This window comes from Pseudophryne corroboree, chromosome 3 (assembly GCF_028390025.1).
Source record: "Pseudophryne corroboree isolate aPseCor3 chromosome 3, aPseCor3.hap2, whole genome shotgun sequence".
In the NCBI taxonomy this organism is placed as follows: Eukaryota; Metazoa; Chordata; class Amphibia; order Anura; family Myobatrachidae; genus Pseudophryne; species Pseudophryne corroboree.
In genome coordinates this window covers 424,567,057-424,588,272 of record NC_086446.1, presented here as the reverse complement: position 1 = coordinate 424,588,272, position 21,216 = coordinate 424,567,057, and the positions used below count along the sequence as shown (strand labels likewise).

Sequence of the window (21,216 nt, the reverse complement as noted above, 5' to 3'; positions counted from 1 at the left end):
TGCTGCCGTGACATCGTAAGTGTCTTTGGCTGTAGTCCTGGCTGTGAGTTTATACTAATTCTAGTAAACCCCATCGAAATGCACAAGGGCTAGCACGCTTCCTTTGATCGGCTACAGTTGCAACCATTGGAAGTAACATCGGCACTTGCACCTGTCCGATGGTAGGTGCAGAATCTCCATTAGTGTATGGCCTCCAATGTTAAAGTGTACTAAGCCTTGAAAAGTGATAAAGTGGAGAGCGATAATGTACCAGCCAATCAGCTCCTAACTGTCATGTTGCAGGCTGTGGGGTCTATTCATGAAGCAGTGAAAATGGTGGAAAAGTGAGCCAGTGGAGAAGTTGCCCATGGTAACCAATCAGAATTGAAGTAACATTTATAATTTGCATACTATACAATTGTACAGAGCAGCTGATTGGTTGCCATGGGCAACTTCTCCACAGGCTCACTTCTCCACTCTTTTCACTTCTTCATGAATAGACCCCTGTGTTTAAAAAAATGACAGGTGCTGGTAGTTTGGTTGGTAGTTTATCACTCTCCGCTGTATCACTTTTCAAGGCTTAGTACATCTGGCCCTATGTGTCTGAGTGCAACACACCCAAGACACTACCATAACAACACAACCATAAGAATGAATATCTGTGTGTATCTGCCTCCTCCCAGTCACCACCCTATACATTCCAGAGACCAGGGGGTAAATTTACTAAAACAGAGAATTGGTGATGTTGCCCATAGCAACCAATCAGATTTTGTCTATCATTTACTAAAAGGCAACAGAGAAATGATCGATAGCATCTGATTGGTTGCTATGGGCAACAATACCAATTCTCTGTTTTAGACGCTAAAGTAAACTTATTTACCCCCAAGCGTCTTAATAGGTTCTGTTAACTGTTGTCAGCTTTATAGTGATTTAGACATGAACATCAGCATTGCATCCAAATCAGAATGACCTCATAAACATCTATATATTAGCAGAAAACTTTTAGTTATTGAGCTTAAACAACTTATTCTTGTAACACCTGTGGAAGTAGATTACTATATATAATAAATATATATTAGATCCTGACACGTCTATAAAGTGATTTCTATTAATAATCATAACCAGCTATATGTACTTGATATAAAGGGATGAAAAGAATTTAAGAGGAAACCTTTAGGGCCTGATGCGGCGTTGGCTGGAAATTGGGCGCATGTGCTCCAGCATAGTGTACACAGATCAAAATGTGCATATTAGCCCGGAATCTGGGTTAGCTTGGTTTGCTACTACTCATCATCACTGTGCTCTTGTAGCAGCCTATACTTGGTGCAGGAGATATACCTGGACACATGCATATCTTTCTAACTAATTCTGCATGGCAACAATTGCAGTTACATCACTGAACTATGACTATTGGACTATAAGAACATAAGTATCTTTTTAATGTTTAATGAGGCTAATAATCTCAAAAGTAACAAGCATACACTCCAGCCTACCTGCACATTTTGTTCTAGTTGTAAGTGGTGGTCCCGGTGGTCCTGTACCACCTTCTCCCGGACGAGTTAATAGGACACGTATTTCATATTCCACATCAGGATCTAAGTGCCATAGCTTGTATGTGGGTCCGTCCATCACGTGGGTCTCGGCCCAGCTGCCTGATGTGGTCCGGTATTCCACCTCCTTTAGGACAATGGGGCCATCACCAATGATTGAGTTGGCATTTGGTTTGATCCACAAATATGTGGCTCCCACTGCCAGAAGTTCAGGGGGAGCAATAGGCTTTGGTGGTTCTGGAATGGCATGGAAAAGAACATAAGTATTAACAACAAAACTAGTTGTTTTTTTTTAAACATAGACATGGTGTCTTTTTTTAACAGCATATCCTAAATGAATATGAATACAATATACGGAACTGTGCAAATGACATATTATGGTATTTGTAATGTACATATTTCAATACTGACAATTTATACACACATTGAGGTCATAAATTGTCATTATTATTATCGTTCTCGGTGCAATACCATGAGGCAAGGTGACAACCTTTCCATTTAGTGTTTATATTTTCTTATTTTCCAAGGTGAAAATGTTTCCTCAAGTGGCATTTTGGAGTGACATGTCTGCCTCTTTGCATTACAAAGAACAAGAGCTGGTGTTTAACATTATAAACAGCAAGAAACCTGCTGTCAGAAAAGCAACAGTTGGCTGGCAATAAAACTCATAATCCAGGCGGCATTATTTTTAGAGTTTCCTCCTTACTGTTCTTTTTTAAGGTTGACAGCTTATTCCATTACTTTTGCTGAGAGTCACGTGATCTCATAATGCGCATAGCATTTGTAGTTGTGCAGATCAGTAAATTAGAAGGCACCCACTCTAACTCCTGCCACATCAGCCACAGAACTGTACCATGCTTCTTAATCATTAGAAAGCCTAAAAGGAGAATTGCACCTAACCAGGTGTTCTGCATGAGCTCCTCTCTGGGACTACCTATTGCCAGTGGCACAGCAACAGTCCCCGTAGACACCGCAATGGCTTGGAAGCGCTGGGTGGCTTGTGGGCGCTGGAGGTACTGTGGGGACAACTGTCCCGGGCTGCCACGTCCCTGTCAGTGCAGCAGAGAGGAGCCACTGGACTGAGGAGTAGCAACATGGCAGAAATGTCCCTCCAAAAATGGCTGCCTCTTCAGAGGAGACAGTTATTGAGGATGCTCGTATGAAGGGGGCAAGCATGATCAGCGCTGACATTAGCAGGTACTATGGGAGGATAAGGGGGGCGGGCATTTTTGGCAGGGGGAGCAAAATTTGTAGTTACGCCACTGCCTATTGCGCTTCACTAATCTTCAATGTGTCAGATTCACAAATGATCTGATACCCACATAAACATTTCTGAGACACTTTTCCTTTCACTCCATTAAATCACATTTCTACTAAAAGCCAAATTGGGACCATGAGAGCTACCAATATCAAGCTGAGTAACATTAGCCAACTTATTGACAACGTACCTACTGCACTGTGTATAGTAATGTATGTATAGTAAGTATAAACTGACAACAAACAACATTCAGTTTCTAATTTTAATTAGTATTTATGCACTGGGATAAAAAAAACACTGTTAATGATAATTGCCATCCATACGCTGGTAATGATCATACCGTACTAGAGTTTTTAATGATGTAGATTATCTATTAACTGATCTTTAAATCAATGCTGTATTATGGTAAATAACATTTATATAACACTGTTAGGGAGATGCATCAAGCCTAGGAGAACATTTATCTACCAAAGTTTTAGAAGTGACAGTTAAAAGCTGGGATATTTTGGCAACATCTTCACTTAATCTCCATCCAAGGATAGATACATCTGCCCTTGTATGATAATAACTTATGTCTACCTTTAGGTATTGAACAGTCTACTACTTATTACAATGGTCAGTATATGGTAATCCTACAAATGATAGCAATGCAGACCAAGACACTGTATATTTATGCATTGATAATGAATCCACACTATAATATATTAATGATGAAAGTATGCACTTTATAATGATGCAGGATGTCTGTACACTGTTAATGAACACGCTGCTTTGTATAATGCTCTTCATGCCCCTAATAAATAAAATATACGATTTTTATGAGTGTTCTGGATGGTTGTCTCCCAAGTCCACATTGAGTGTCTGTAGAATAATACCTGGATAATTATCTCCACTGAGAAATAAAATGATCAATAATTGATTGTACTGAGCAGCACCTGTGCTGATACGGATGTGAAGCCAGTGGAACTGCAATTAGTTGTTTGAATATTTAGGCACATGAACACATAGCACAGGGGAAAGCAACAGGGTGAAGTGGGTCACTCTGACAACAGAAAAGAACAGGGAACGAAGAATAGAAGAGGAATGAGGAAAACATGTTTTAAAGGGCAAAAATGAAGAGGGGAGATTTTAGGATTACTACTGTAAAAACCACAGCAGTATAAACTCATTCTATCAGGTGGGTCTGGACAACCTGTGTGAGAGAATAAGAAGAGCAGGTAGGAAATCTAGGGAATGCAAGATGACAGAGCATGTAGCACATAATGAGGAGGATTACTGAAAGATTATGTACAGGATTAAGGAAGGAATAAGTAGGAAATGACTAATATTATTTAAACATGAAGAATAAACAATGAGAAAATGTCCACAGAAGATGAGAGAAGAAATTAGATGTCAGACAGGGTCCAGTTTATATGAAAGTAGATAATTAGATGATTGAAGAAGAGAGGCATGGATTAGGCTGCAAAACAACAACTTGATGATCAGTGGGAGCTAACAATACACAAATGTGTTGCTACACAGCACTATAAAAGGACAAAGATGCAATGATTTTGATGGGATGGGGACGACAAACAGTGGGGCAGATGTATTAACCTGGAGAAGGCATAAGGAAGTGATAAACCAGTGATATGTGCAAGGTGATAAAGGCACCAGCCAATCAGCTCCAGTATGTAAATTAACAGTTAGGTTCTGATTGGCTGGTGCCTTTATCACCTTACACATATCACTGGTTTATCACTTCCTTATGCCTTCTCCAGGTTAATACATCTGCCCCAGTGTTCTGTGTCTCTTTGCGTTGCGACTCATATACAAATATATACAAATATATATATATATATATATATACAGTATATATATATATATATATATATATATAAAATATACACACGGGAAGCATTTGATATACCGGCTGTCGAGATCCCGGCGTTCACCATACTGACGCCGGAATCCCGACAGCTGGCATTCCACCACCGTGCCCGCAAGGAACTCTTTTGCACTCACCCTGCTGCCCACATGCCGGTGTTCGGGATCCCGGAGCTGGTATGCTGGGCGCCGGGATCCCAAAAGCCGGCATAACATACTACACCCATATATAATTTATGTGTGTGTGTATTTGTTTTTTTGTGTGCATATTTTGCTACTATTATGGCACCATCTATTATATAGGACAGATTAATATAAGTATTCATCCTTGATTCATTAGTGGATCTTACAATATCGGAGGAAGTGAATCTCTTTCTGTCCCACTCATCCTGTGTCCAATTTACTGTATGATGTATGGGTTCTGCAGCACTCTACCTCCAATTAGTTGTTACTGATATGTACTTTGTGCGAATTGGCATATGATTTGCATATATAACAGATGTTACATTTCTTACTGGGCTATCCAGTAAGTGTACTCTGACAGTACAGTATATTATTGACTGGTAAAAGCTTGGAAAAAGTGTGAATTACTATGTTTAAGATGATGCCATACAGTATGTTCTCTTTTGTATGCAGAGCAGTTGCACACAGTGTTCTAGCTGTGTTCTAGACCTGATTTTAAACACATTTCTGTGGACACAGTGCAGTACTGTACATTTTTAGAACTAAAGATTTAGGCGGAAAATGACGGGGACCAAGTGGACTATTAAAACACAGTAGGAGAATGGCTTGAGAATTTAAGAGTAAGATGAAAGCTGTCAAAAAAACATGAAGATATGGGAGATAACGGGAGTGCAAAGAAACAAGACTGTGAGAGAACTAGTAGATGAAATTGCAGGAGTAACTGATAATAAGATCATGGAAGAACGAGATCAGTGTGGGGAGAGAAAATGTGTGTATGAACCTATAATTTAAGAACAAAAATGACCTAAAAGCAAATTGACAATAACATTCTCCACTAATTCTCTCTTATAGGGCTGCCTGGCCTAAGACTGAAGAAGACACAATACTGTGACATTTAAGCAATTACCAACCATTGTTATTTTTTGCTATGCTTCATTGCTACAGTATGAAGGGTAAGCAGTCTCCCTAATGTGCTAACTCTCTTGCCAGTGCTGAGTGATGTCTGTCTTTCTGCCCCAGCTGTGTCCCCACCTCAGGGTCTCAAAACCAAAACTTAACTCACAGATCCCGACTGTAACCAATGGATTGTCTATAGGGCAAATCTCTGCGAAGTGGAAGAATGTTCCTTTGGGCTAAGAATCTCTCAAACACTGTATCACAGATGAGACCAAATACCTTGACAACGTACTCTTTCATCTCTCTTTTTCTCTCTAGATTATTTGAATTTTTTTAATTATATATGTAAATATATCCCTGAAATATATTCTAACTTTAAACTAATATTCGCTAATAACCTCCTCACCGTTCATATTACTAGTTTTAATAGATTTTACCCAAGCTTTGAAGTCTTCACTTAACTACTGTATTTTTAACACATAGCTGATAATAGACCATACTGTAATAATTTAATTTTTGCCTGTAATTAGATATACAGTATAACTCATATTATAAACTAATCAGATTTTGCCTTTTGGATGTTTTTTAATACCGCAAACTTTCTTCATATGGCTGCGCTCTGCTGGAAGGTCAGCTATATATATATAAACAACTGCCATTGTATTGGATTGTGGAGGTCAATAATTACCCAAGCACCAGAGCATACTTTCTACTGGATATTACTCCTACATGTTTGCAGCGGGCTAAATAATCTTATGTCGACCGCAGACTTTGGCACATACTTGCTTACTCTCCCAGAAGCTGCATGATACTCCCGATTTTTGGTGTAGCCCCCTGCACCCCCAGAAGACCAGTCAGATCTCCCGCATCCTGCCCGCACACTGGTACAGCAGGCAGGATGGAGGGATAATCACCAGAATTCATGTGTTCGTGGTAAGGGGCTAAAATGATGACAATCGCATAATTTTAAGCTGTCCCCTTTCCAAGGACCCACAAATTGTGGCGTTTTTCTCAACGTAGGGGCGGGGGTTGATGAAGTCAGAGCCCAGACCCACCCAAAAAGTTTCCTGCTACGTCTCCTCCCCAAACTTCTACTGGACAGGCTTCACTTGCAAGACTACTTTACAGGCCGGGACTTACATTGTACATGTTTAAGCTGAAAGAGCCGCAGGGACGTCATTGTTCCAAGTAGTCATTTTCACCTCTCTCTAAATGTATATACACCCAGATTGTGCATGTCATTTTTGTGTATATGGCTTTATACTGAGCATTACTGTGATAGCCATTTGTTCTTGAATATGTATTTTATTCTTTTATATGCAATAGATTATTTTTTGGGGGGGTTTCAGCTGTATAATGAATTCATCACAGGTATAAAAATATAAGTACACCAGAAAATCACACCCACATGTGCACGTGAAACGTGTTATTCCTAAATTATATATATATATATATATATATATATATATATAGGTTGGAAGCAATGAAGCAATCAGCGGCACTCAGTGTCTTATTTCAGCAAGCACTTGTATTGAAAAATCACGGCATAAAAACCAACGTTTCGGGACTGGCACATCCCTTTGTCAAGGTGAGTAACTCACCTTGACAAAGGGACGTGCCAGTCCCGAAACGTTGGTTTTTATGCTGTGATTTTTCAATACAATTGCTTGCTGAAATAAGACCCTGTGTGCCGCTAATTGCTTCCAACCTACCACATTTGTACCAGAGGGCACCGGGGCATATATCTCCAGCTGTGGGAGTGCCGGTCCACGCAACTTCTTTATATATATATATATATATATATATATATATATATATATATATATAAAAAATGGGGCACCCCAAAGCGCTAAGTGAAGGACACAAAAAGCAGCACCTCAAGAAAAGCCTCCTGTTAGACGAGGTTCGAAAATAACAATTTATATATAGATCTGAAGGCGCTAATAGGTAGTACTGTTGATCCTATTAATTCATGTTAACATGAAAACAACTTTATTAAAACTCAATTTCAGTTTTTATTGCATACATAAAATATACAAACGGCATCTGCACAGTTTCACAGAGATTAAATACAATTCCAAGTCTTATCTGGTTTAAATTCTATTTCTGAAGCAATATCAGCATATATCCAGCATACAGCACAGATGGAAATAAATGTCTGGAAAACCCAACGTGTTTCATCCCTTCTGGGACTTCCTCAGGGGTACAGAATCGGATGCCCAATAATTTAAGGGAATCCTGAAGGAACATGTACACCGCTGTATATATCGATTAAAATAGGTATAAAACCAGATTAATTGTAACAGGTCGCCATCTGACTTGATTCCATGTAAGAAAAAGGGAATCCAAAAAGTACTGTCTCAGGTCTATTAGATGACAATAGAGTCAATGTGATCCTCTCAGAGTTTATTTTTTTGTGGGTTGGCTTTCTCTGTTTTAATAAAATCCAACTGCCAGGGGTGCAACTTCAATGTTTTCCAGTAGAATCCATATGTATAAATTTCCAGAAAAAGGCACTCACCAGGGTCTTTGCAGCCTAATAACAGGAAGTTTATTACTCACAAAGTTGAAGCCATTGCTGCAGTCAACGTTTTGGTCACTAAACGTGACCTTCCCAAAGACACAATCCCACAGAAAGGCAGGGTTGGTTACCTGGATGTAGGGTGTTTAACAGGTCCGCTCCGGATCTTGCAGCTTGCTGAGATCAGCAGCCAGGCAATAGTCAGCACCTGAGAGCTTGGCTTAAAGACCTCCTGGGATCAAGGTTCAGGGCTACTTATGCAGAACAAGTCGGCCAGATGATAGGCTGGGTGTAAGGGTGTTTGGTGTCAGGGTGTCGGGAACAGGAGGGTCCACTGATCTTGTGTACATCGGCTGTGGCCGAAGGTGAAAACCCATTGCTGTGATTGCTTTACTCTAAGGAAAATATTTGTAACCTACTGTTGTGCAAGAGCTGATATTTGTTGTGCAGCAATGGTAATTTTGACAAGGATTTTAATTTAGTATTAGTCTTAATAGCTTACTTAAAATTGTAGTTGGTTTAGAGTAACATTTTAGTCTCTTTGTATGCTTTGTTTTAGTCATGATTTAGTCAGCAGATCTCAGTTTTAATTTTACTCTAATTTTGGGGGTCATTCCGAGTTGTTCGCTCGTTGCTGATTTTCGCTATGCTGCGATTTGTTGCAAACTGCGCATGCGCAAGGCACGCAGGGCGCATGCGCTTAGTTATTTAACTAAAAACTTAGCAGATTTGCTGTGGATTCTGTGGCGCTTTTCAGTCGCACTGCTGTTCGGTAAATGATTGACAGGAAAGGGGCATTTCTGGGTGGTAACTCAGCGTTTTCCCGGCGTTTGCAAAAAAACGCAGGCATGTCAGGGAAAAATGCGGGAGTGGCTGGAGAAACGGGGGAGTGGCTGGCTGAACGCAGGGCATGTTTGTGACGTCAAACCAGGAACTAAACGGACTGAGCTGATCGCAATCTGTGAGTAGGTCCGGAGCTACTCAGAAACTGCAAAGAATTATTTAGTCGCAATTCTGCTAATCTTTCGTACACACTTCTGCTAAGCTAAGATACACTCTCAGAGGGCGGCGGCCTAGCGTGTGCAATGCTGCTAAAAGCAGCTAGCAAGCGAACAACTCGGAATGAGGGCCTTTAGTCATTTTTTTTATAAACAGTTGAATGATACTGTAATGGATTTTGCTGAAGAACATTTTTCCAAAATTCCCTTAAAAAGTTTGCATACGTTTAACTATGTGTTTAGTAAGCTAGACTCCGTAGGCTGAGAAGATGTTACATACTGAGTGTGACTTACCATAGTACTCCTATATATCATATACAAACTAATGCCTTAAGTTTGTTAGAACAAACAACTGCAAAACACACTCATATTTCCTTCACAACAGGTCATATTTATTTTATGCAAATATCTAGAAGACATAATTGTTCTTTAACCACTTTCCTGGCATGTCCGCATCAGATGAGGCCATACCAGCAAGCGCATTATCTGACCTGGTCGCACAGGATGTGACCAGTCAGATACACAGTGTTTGCAGCTGCAGAAATGAAAAACTTCATCTCAACCATTGCTGATCGGTCAGCCCAGCAGGACCCCCACAATGTTTCTGATGTTCCTATTTAAGTCTTGTTTGCACCAACAGGAACAGGGTTAAAGAAAAAAATCCTGGCTGGTTTGCATTCCTTGTTACTATTGAGTGGGGCAGTCCAGGGAAACTTAGAGACTGTATAAAGTCCAGTTAAGGGAAAGTTTTAGTCACTGTGCAAATACAGGGGTTCTCTGTTGTGGAATGTGACTGTTACAGTGATTCAATAGCAACTTGTTTAAAGTACACACACACACACACACATACAGTGGTATTCTTGCTATAGCTGACTGTAGCAAGACAACCTGTGAGAGGACTTTTTCCCTTTTTTCCCGTTTCTTAGAAGTGGTTTATGAAAAGGGACACAAAGTTTAAAGTTGACACAGAGTCCCAAAGAAGTATGGAGGAGGTCCTCCGAACTATTACTATTGTGGCTGCAATCCCATATACAGGCACAGCAAGAAAATAATAAGGTGATGAAGGCTGAGTTGTCTTCTTAACCTTCCTAGGATGTTCGGGGATTTTTTGACCCATATCAAATTACACCTTAGGTGTATACTCCATTGCAACACCCTAGGAAGGTTAAGGAAAGTGGGTCAGGAGCTGAAGGCGCTGCTGAATATGACAGCATCTGTTGACAATGAGGTGTTTTTGCACACCTTTGAGAGAACTGTAATGCACCTAGGTTGGCAGACAAGGGAATGGGTCAGCAGATTGGCACCATACCTGACTGGAGCAGGTCATAGGACTTACACTGACCTGCTTGAGCAGCAAGCCACATACCCACCTAAACGTGGCTATACTTGATAGGCTAGGGGTGACAGGATTTAGCAATGCTCAAAAGTTCTATGACTGTCAGATTACCCCCCCCCCCCCCCCAGAGACACCTTGAATCCAGTTAGCAGAGTTGGCCAGATTGGGAAAAGCATAGTTAAAGCCTGAAACAGATACGGGTAACCAAGTTGTGGAGATAGTAGCCATAGACCACTGTATACGAGTACTGGACTGAGGAGTTCAGAGGTGGCCTCTTCCGGCTGACCCACAGACCTTTGAAGGCTTAGCTATAGTCAGTGAGCAGTACATTACACTAGGAGAGATGACAAAACGCCTGACTTGAACCTACAACCTGCACCCAGACCACATATCCGGGTCCTGGTGGAAACTGTAGCAAAAACTACGGTGGTAATTTGTTACAAATGTGGAGAGCCAGGGCATATTTATCGCTATTGTCCAAAGCATTCTGAGCCCATAAAGTATGCAACAGGAAAAATAGACTGACCAGCCATCAGCATGTGCACCGGGCTTTTCTCTCTTAAGGAGTCAACTTTGTTCCGACTGGTAGTACAAATCAAAGGCCATGAGGCTTGGCCCCTTGTCAATACTGGGAGTGAACTGTGTATCATGTCCAGACAGTTAGTTCTAAAAGAAGTGGACCAAGTATTACGTTGTGTGAGGTTGCTATGTGTACATGGGGCCATGGAAGAGTATTCCCGGGTACAGTTTCCACTGATAATTAATGGACATGTACTAAGATATATAAAAGCAGTTGCCTCGAAATCCCCATACCCCCTGATATTGGGAAGATATTTTCCCTTGATTGGGGAAATGTTGGCCGGCTGGGCCAGTGAAGATTTGCCAGTGATCGACAATCGAGGAAAGACGCTCATAGGACTCAATACCTTTGAATTTGCTTGTGAGGTACGAACCAAGGAAGACAGGAGACCAAGTAACAGTTTGGAAGACAAGGATTTGGCTGGCATAACATTCCATCCCTTGTACAATGGCATAATAAAACCAGTAATGGCCGCAGAGCGAAGGAATGTGGTTGGAAGATGACTGGTTGCCTATATAAAAGTATGTGGCTTTACAGGACTTTTCACAGGATCAGTTGAATAATAGTAACTTGGTGAATGCTTTCCAAAATGTGGTTGAAATAAACGACAGAATAAAGACTGCCCTACCTCCAGAGAGCACCTCATATTTTACGTTGAAAGATGTCTTATTGTCGCAGGTTGCCTATGTACAAGGTAAAAAGGTAGACCAGTTGTTAGTTCCCTGGAAACATGAACCTTTGGTACTTAAGGCTGCTCACACGCAGCTATGGGGAAAGCATTTGGGGGAAGAAAAAACTCTTCAGCAAATACAACACAGGTTTGTCCAATCTGTCAAAGGACAGCCCCCATGCCACAATTTAGAGCTCCCGTAGTACCCTTGCTGGCCACTTCAGTCCTGTTTGAACAGATTGGGATGGATCTGATTGGTCCAATTGAGAAGACAGCTCGAGGTAACCAATATATACTGGTGATATTAGATTATGCTACTAGATATCCTGAAGCAAAACCACTTAAATATTAAATTTAGTACAATTGCTTGGGAAATATTAATAATTTACACCAGTGTGGGCATTCCTAAGGAGGTTTTAACTGATCAGGGATCCCCCTTCATGTCCAAATTTATGAAAGACTTACTGTATGTTGATTATTGTGATAGATAGGATAATAACTTTGGTGTATCACCCGCAAACCGATGGACTGGCAGAGAGGTTCAACCACACTCTGAAACAAATGATTAGACAGGCTGTAACTCAAGACAGTCGAGATTGGGATGTGTCGCTGCCCTTTCTGATGTTTGCGGTATGGGTAGTGCTACAATCTTCTACAGGTTTTAGCCCATTTAAACTCTTGTATGGGAGACAGCCCCGGGGAGTTTTCGACCTGTTAAAAGGAAGATGGAAATAACAACCAGCCCAGGAACCTAAGGTTGTGCAATTTTGTGTCCCAGCTGTATAACTGTTTAGGACAAATACATCCCTTGGTAAAGCAGCATACAGACCAAGCCCAGCAGCGATAAAAATTTAACCATGGCACATCTGATATAGTTCAGACTTTTAAACCTCGGGACAAAGTGTTGATTCTTGTTCATACTGCAGAAAGTAAATTGTATGCCCATTGGCAAGGGCCATAAGAGGTTATTGAAGCAGTAGGACCAGTCAATTCCAATGTACGCCAGGAAGGTAAAAGGAAGGTAGAACGTCAAAACCCTTGTATCATCTGAACCTCGGGGGTTGCTATAAAAACTGAAGAATGTGTTGTTCCAATTAAAATAAGATTTTAAACCTACCGGTAAATCTTTTTCTCCTAGTCCGTAGAGAATGCTGGGGACTCCGTAAGGACCATGGGGATAGGCGGGCTCCGCAGGAGACATGGGCACTAAGAAAGAACTTTAGGTATGGGTGTGCACTGGCTCCTCCCTCTATGCCCCTCCTCCAGACCTCAGTTAGAGAAACTGTGCCCAGAGGAGACGGACAGTACGAGGAAAGGATTTTACTTAATCTAAGGCAAGATTCATACCAGCCCACACCATCCACACCGTATAACTTGGGATATACGAACCAGTTAACAGTATGAAACAACACAGCATCAGTCCGAGACTGAGGAAAACTGTAACATAACCCTTATGTAAGCAAAATCTATATACAAGTCTTGCAGAAGTAGTCCGCACTTGGGACGGGTGCCCAGCATCCTCTACGGACTAGGAGAAAAAGATTTACCGGTAGGTTTAAAATCTTATTTTCTCTTGCGTCCTAGAGGATGCTGGGGACTCCGTAAGGACCATGGGGATTATACCAAAGCTCCCAAAAGGGCGGGAGAGTGCGGATGACTCTGCAGCACCGATTGAGCAAACATGAGGTCCTCCTCAGCCAGGGTATCAAACTTGTAGAATTTTGCAAAAGTGTTTGAACCCTACCAAGTAGCAGCTCGGCCCAGCTGTAATGCCGAGACCCCTCGGGCAGCCGCCCAAGAAGAGCCCACTTTCCTGGTGGAATGGGCCTTTATTGATTTTGGTAACGGCAATCCAGCCGTAGAATGAGCCTGCTGAATCGTGTTACAGATCCAGCGAGCAATAGTCTGCTTGGAAGCAGGAGCGCCAACCTTGTCGGCTGCATACAGGATAAACAGTGCTTCTGTTTTCCTGACCCTAGCCGTTCTGGCCACGTAAATTTTCAAAGCCCTGACCACATCAAGGGACTCGGAATCCTCCAAGTCTCGCGTAGCCACAGGCACCACAATAGGTTGGTTCATATGAAAAGACAAAACCACCTTTGGCAAGAATTGAGGACGGGTCCGCAATTCCGCTCTATCCATATGGAAAACTAAATAGGGGCTTTTATGAGACAAAGCCGCCAACTCTGACACTCGCCTAGCCGAAGCCAAGGCTAACAACATGACCACTCTCCAAGTGAGATAGTTTAACTCCACCGTTTTAAGTGGTTCAAACCAGTGCGACTTAAGGAAACTCAACACCACGTTCAGGTCCCAAGGTGCCACTGGAGGTACAAAAGGAGGCTGAATATACATAGTAACATAGTAACATAGTATCTGAGGTTGAAAAAAGACAATTGTCCATCGAGTTCAACCTATTTGTGGTGTCCTATGCATGATGATTTGACTAAAATTTCTGACTGATGCTGCTGTCAGCCATTGCATTTAATCCCTATTTATAGTAACTATAATGCATGACTATGCACCATACCCCTGGATATCCTTTTCCAATAGGAATTTATCTAACCCATTCTTAAAGGTGTTGACAGATTCCGCCATTACAACTCCCTCGGGCAGGGAATTCCAAACACGTATTGTCCTTACCGTGAAAAAGCCTTTACGCCGTATTGTGCGGAATCTCCTCTCCTCTAACCTGAGCGAGTGTCCACGAGTCCTCTGTGTTGATCTAACCAAAAACAGGTCCCGCGCAAGCTCTGTGTATTGTCCCCTTATATATTTGTAGATGTTGATCATATCCCCTCTTAGTCTCCGCTTTTCCAATGTAAACATGCCTAGTCTTTCAAGCCTTTCCTTGTATTCCATCGTCTCCATGCCCTTAATTAGTTTGGTCGCCCTCCTCTGTACCTTTTCAAGCTCCAGGATATCCTTTTTGTAGTACGGTGCCCAGAACTGTACACAGTATTCAAGGTGTGGCCTCACTAGTGATTTATATAACGGGAGTATAATACTCTCGTCCCTAGCATCAATACCCCGTTTTATGCATGCTAATATCTTATTAGCCTTCTTTGCTGCAGTCCTACTTTGGATACTACTTCTTAGCTTGCTATCTATGAGGACACCTAAGTCCTTTTCCAGTACAGAATCCCCTAATTTTACCCCATTTAGTAGGTAGGTGTAATTTTTGTTCTTGTTACCACAGTGCATTACCTTACACTTGTCTGTAAGCACTCCCTTGACAAAAGTCTGTACTTCTGGGAGAGAAGCCAATTCCTTCTGAAAGAAAATGGATAGGGCCAAAATCTGAACCTTAATGGAGCCTAATTTTAGGCCCAAATTCACTCCAGTCTGTAGGAAGTGAAGAAAACGGCCCAGATGGAATTCTTCCGTAGGAGCATTCCTGGCCTCACACCAAGAAACATACTTCCGCCATATACGGTGATAATGTTTAGCCGTCACGTCCTTCCTAGCCTTTATCAGAGTAGGAATGACCTCATCCGGAATGCCCTTTTCCGCTAGGATCCGGCTTTCAACCGCCATGCCGTCAAACGCAGCCGCGGTAAGTCTTGGAACAGACAGGGCCCCTGTTGTAACAGGTCCTGTCTTAGAGGAAGAGGCCACGGATCTTCTGTGAGCATTTCCTGCAGATCCGGATACCAGATCCTTCGTGGCCAATCTGGAACAATGAGAATTGTCTGTACTCCTCTTTTTCTTATTATTCTCAACACCTTGGGTATGAGAGGAAGAGGAGGAAACACATAGACCGACTGGAACAGCCACGGTGTCACGACGGCGTCCACTGCCACGGCCTGAGGGTCTCTGGACCTGGCGCAATACCTCTGTAGTTTTTTGTTGAGGCGGGACGCCATCATGTCTATCTGGGGCAGTCCCCACTGACTTGCAATCTGTGCGAAGACTTCCTGATGAAGTTCCCACTCTCCTAGATGTAGATCGTGTCTGCTGAGGAAGTCTGCTTCCCAGTTGTCCACTCCCGGAATGAACACTGCTGACAGTGCGCTTACATGATTTTCCGCCCAGCGAAGAATCCTGGTGGCTTCCGCCATTGCCACTCTGCTCCTTGTGCCGCCTTGGCGGTTTACATGAGCCACTGCGGTGATGTTGTCTGACTGAATCAGAACTGGTAGGTCGCAAAGCAAAGTCTCCGCTTGACGAAGGGCGTTGTATATGGCCCTCAGCTCCAGGACGTTGATGTGAAGACAAGTCTCCTGGCTTGAACAAAGACCTTGGAAGTTTCTTCCCTGTGTGACTGCTCCCCAACCTCGGAGGCTCGCGTCCGTTGTTACCAGAATCAAGTCCTGAATGGCGAACCTGCGACCCTCTAGAAGGTGAGCACTCTGTAGCCACCACAGGAGAGACACCCTTGCCCTAGGGGACAGGGTGATCAACTGATGAATCTGTAGATGTGACCCGGACCACTTGTCCAGTAGGTCCCATTGGAAGGTCCTCGCATGGAACCTGCCGAAGGGAATGGCCTCGTAAGATGCCACCATCTTTCCCAGGACTCGAGTGCAGTGATGCACTGACACCTGTTTTGGCTTCAATAGGTCCCTGACCAGAGTCATGAGTTCCTGGGCCTTTTCCATCGGAAGATAAACCCGTTTCTGGTCCATATCCAGAATCATGCCTAAGAAGGTCAAACGAGTCGTAGGAACTAACTGTGACTTCGGGATATTGAGAATCCAGCCGTTTTGTTGTACACCTTCAGTAAAAGTGACACGCTGATCAACAACTGCTCTCGCGATCTCACTTTTATGAGGAGATCGTCCAAGTACGGGATAATTGTGACACCCTGCTTGCGCAGGAGCACCATCATTTCTGCCATTACCTTGGTGAAAATCCTTGGGGCCGTGGAAAGCCCAAACGGCAACGTCTGAAATTGGTTATGACAATCCTGTACCGCAAATCTCAGGTACGCCTGATGAGGTGGATATATGGGAACATGAAGGTATGTATCCTTAATGTCCAGGGATACCATAAAATATCCCCCTTCTAGGCTGGCGATGACCGCTCTGAGCGATTCCATCTTGAACTTGAACCTTTTCAAGTATAGGTTCAAGGATTTTAAATTTAGAATGGGTCTGACCGAACCGTCCGGTTTCGGGACTACAAATAGGGTTGGGTAATACCCCCTCCCTTGTTGAAGCAGGGGAACTTTGACCACCACCTGTTTAAGACACAATTTGTGAATTGCATTTAAAACTATCTCCCTTTCTGGGGGAGAAGCTGGTAGGGCCGATTTGAAAAACCGGCGAGGAGGCACCTCTTCGAATTCCAGCTTGTAACCCTGGGAAACAATTTCTATTGCCCAGGGATCCACCTGTGAGTGAACCCAGATGTGGCTGAAAAGTCGAAGACGTTCCCCCACTGGGGCGGACTCCCTCAGCGGAGCCCCAGCGTCATGCAGTGGATTTTGTAGAGGCCGGGGAGGACTTCTGCTCCTGGGAACTAGCTGTGGTTGGCAGCTTTTTTCCTCTGCCCTTACCTCTGGCAAGAAAGGACGATCCTCGTGCTCTCTTGTTTTTATTTGACCGAAAGGACTGCATTTGATAATGTGGCGCTTTCTTCGGCTTTGAGGGAATATAAGGCAAAAAAATTGATTTACCTGCCATAGCTGTGGAGACCAGGTCCGAGAGACCTTCCCCAAACAATTCCTCACCCTTGTAAGGTAAAACCTCCATATGCCTCTTTGAGTCGGCATCACCTGTCCATTGCTGGGTCCATAGGAATCGTCTAGCAGAAATCGACATAGCGTTGACTCTAGAACCCAGTAGGCCAATGTCTCTTTGAGCATCCCTCATATATAAGACAGCATAAAATGGTATCCTTATCCAGGGTATCCAATTCCGCCGATAAGGTATCTGTCCACGCTGCTACAGCGCTACAAACCCAAGCCGACGCTATCGCCGGTCTGAGTAAGGTACCAGGGTGTGTGTAAATGGACTTTAAGGTAGCCTCCTGCTTGCGATCAGCAGGATCCCTGAGGGTAGCCGTATCTTGGGATGGCAGTGCTACCTTTTTGGATAAGCGGGTCAACGCTTTGTCTACCTTCGGGGAGGATTCCCACCGTATCCTGTCCTTAGCCGGGAAAGGATACGCCATAAGAATCCTTTTGGGAATCTGCAGTTTCCTGTCTGGAGATTCCCACGCCTTTTCAAATAACTCGTTCAGCTCATGAGAAGGGGTAAAGGTTACCTCAGGTTTCTTTTCCTTATACATATGTACCCTCGTGTCAGGGACAGGGGGTTCCTCTGTGATATGCAAAACATCCTTTATTGCAATAATCATATATTGAATACTTTCAGCCAATTTTGGCTGTAACTTTGCATCATCGTAGTCGACACTGGAGTCAGAATCCGTGTCGGTATTAGTGTCTACTATTTGGGATAGTGGGCGTTTTTGAGACCCCGAGGGTCCCTGCGACATAGGGGCAGGCAGGGCCTGACTCTCTGCATAATACCTGGACTCAGCATTGTCCAACCTTTTGTGCAATAAATTCACATTAGCACTTAAAACATTCCACATATCCACCCAGTCAGGTGTCGGTGTTGCCGACGGAGACACCACATTCATTTGCTCCACCTCCTCGCTAGGAAAGCCTTCTACCTCAGACATGCCGACACACGCGTACCGAAACACCACACACTCAGGGAATCCTATTATCTGAAGACAGTTCCCCCACAAGGCCCTTTGGAGAGACAGAGAGAGAGTATGACAGCACACACCCAGCGCTAATGACCCAGGAAAAAACACACAATATGTTTACCCAGATAGCGCTGTTTTAATGTATTTGCGCCAAATTATGTGCCCCCCCCCTTCTTTAAAACCCTCTTTCACCGTGGTAAGCAGGGAAGAGTCCGGGGAGCTTCCTCTCAGCGGTGTGCTGTGGAGAAAATGGTGCTGGTGAGTGCTGAGGAACAAGCCCCGCCCCTCAGCGGCGGGCTTCGGTCCCGCTGAAAAATTAAAAAAACTGGCAGGGGATCTCTTTTATATACAGTGCCCAGACTGTATATATACTTATTGCCAGATTTGGAGGTCCTTATTGCTGCCAAGGGCGCCCCCCCTGCGTCCTGCACCCTTACAGTGACTGCCGTGTGTGTGCTGTGTGGGAGCAATGGCGCACAGCGTTACCACTGTGCTTTACCTCTATGTAGATCTGAAGTCTTCTGCCGCCTCTGAAGTCTTCTTTCTTCACATACTCACCCGGCTTCTATCTTCCGGCTCTGCGAGGAGAACGGCGGCGCGGCTCTGGGACGAACGGCGAGGGTGAGACCTGCATTCCATTCCCTCTGGAGCTAATGGTGTCCAGTAGCCTAAGAAATAGAGCCTAACATTAAAGTAGGTCTGTTTCTCTCCCCTCAGTCCCTCGATGCAGGGAGTCTGTTGCCAGCAGGCTCCCTGAAAATAAAAAACCTAACTAAAATACTTTCTTTCCAGGAAACTCAGGAGAGCTCCCTGTAATGCACCCAGTCTCCTCTGGGCACAGTAATCAACTCAGGTCTGGAGGAGGGGCATAGAGGGAGGAGCCAGTGCACACCCATACCTAAAGTTCTTTCTTAGTGCCCATGTCTCCTGCAGAGCCCCTCTATCCCCATGGTCCTTACGGAGTCCCCAGCATCCTCTAGGTCGTAAGAGAAATAATGGTTGAGTTCCAATAAAAAAAAAGCAAGCCATAGATATGGTAAAACGGAATCAAATTTTCTCTCCCATTCCGGGTAGAACTCAAATGATAAAACATGACACTGTCACTCCTCAGGGGGTTGTTGTGAATCAAAGACCTTATCACATAACTGAAGCTAAACAGGGAGCTATAACAGGGAGGTAGAAGACATGCTTCGACTGAGTGTAATGAAAGAGTCGAATTCTGAATGACACAATCCTATTGTGTTAGTGCCCAAACTTTTCCGAGCTTTAAGGTTCTGTAATTACTTTAGGAAGTTGAATAAAGTTTCTAAGTTTGACTCCTATCCAAAGAATCGAGTTGATGAGCTGGTGGAGAATTTAGTCAAAAGTCACTTGACTACCTTAGATCTAACTAAGGAAAATTGGCAATCCACTTAACAGAATTGGTTAAGGCTAAAACGGTGTTGACTACCTCCGAGCACATGGGTTTACTACCAACCCTGAGAAATGCGCCATCTGTATGTCAGAGGCCAATATGTGAAAAAACAAGCAGCAAATGTGCGCTTATCATTTTCTAATACATCTGGGTGATTTTCTGTAACCATAAAATAATATGGTGGCAGCAAAATTCATTAAATGTTTGCAGATACAATAGAGGAAAGTGATTTTTCTCTACGTTATCTGCTTTCATACATACTCAATTGTGTCAAATAGCATTGGTTAAAGCCCTAAGTACTAATATGGTAATACAGCAGGAGGCATCACGTCATGCCTTCTGCTGCATTACTGATCCAAATGCGTCTAAGGACGCAGCATCATCCCTGGCACCATCTGGCAGCTTGCGGCACCCATGGAGATGCGCAAACCAGCCATTGCAGAGGCTGCAAAATCTCCAAGCAATGAAGGAAATCACTGGTGTCTTCCCTCCCCCTAAACTGTGGTGAAAAGCTTATGTTTTCACAAAAGGAGCCCGTCACCGCCTCATTCAGAATTACACTGTTAATAACTGATAGTCTGATGCCGTCCCTGCATCCTGTATCGCAGGACCCATACATGCGCATGCAGAATATCAGTACTTTGTGCCGCCCTGTTGTTTTTGCCACACACTTTGTTTAAACTGATAGTAGCAGCAGCATGGCGGTGCAACGCACCGGAGCACATCGCAATGAAGAGGTCTGCTGAAGCATTGACAGCATTACAGAACTCTGCCACTGTGGCCAGCTGTGGGCCATAATAAGCAGGAGGAGGCACCAGTCCTGCCAGAGTAGAGGAGTGGCCCTCCTTTTCCTTACTGTTTCCTCCCCCTCCATCTAATTTTCTCCCATTCTCTTACTCTGCTTGTTGCCGGGGTTCTGACATCACTGACTGACCACGACACAAAAACCAAAGGATAGGACCTGGCCTGCATGGTCCTAGTCTTCTTCACTACTCCACCACTGCTGTGTTCTTTGCATCACACATTGTTTACCGAGTGAAGGTCAGTTCCCTCACAGCATACACTCTCACTTTCTCTCTCTCTCTTCCTCTCTTTCCCTCCCTCTCTCCCTCTCTCTCTCCCTCCCTCTATCTCTCTCCCCCCCTCTCCCTCACTCACCGTCTCTCTCCCTCCCTTGCTGTCTCTCTTCCTTTCTCACTCCCTCCATCTACCTCTCACCCTCTCCCTCCCTCCCTCTCTCTCTTGCTGTCTTTCTCCCTTTGTTTCCCCCTCTCTCCCTCCCACCTCTTATCCTTTCTCATCCTCCT

General features: G+C 43.7%; 1 protein-coding gene across 12 annotated transcripts in view; it reads right to left on the bottom strand.

Moving 5' to 3' along the window:
• The window catches only part of PTPRT (protein tyrosine phosphatase receptor type T), a 458,515-nt gene that overhangs the window by 129,395 nt on the left and 307,904 nt on the right, over window positions 1–21,216 (bottom strand). For all 12 annotated transcript variants that reach the window (XM_063960280.1, XM_063960277.1, XM_063960271.1 and 9 more), the window contains one exon: window positions 1,473–1,766. In XM_063960280.1, coding sequence (XP_063816350.1) covers window positions 1,473–1,766 — 294 coding nt within the window. The remainder of the gene's footprint in view (window positions 1–1,472; window positions 1,767–21,216) is intronic.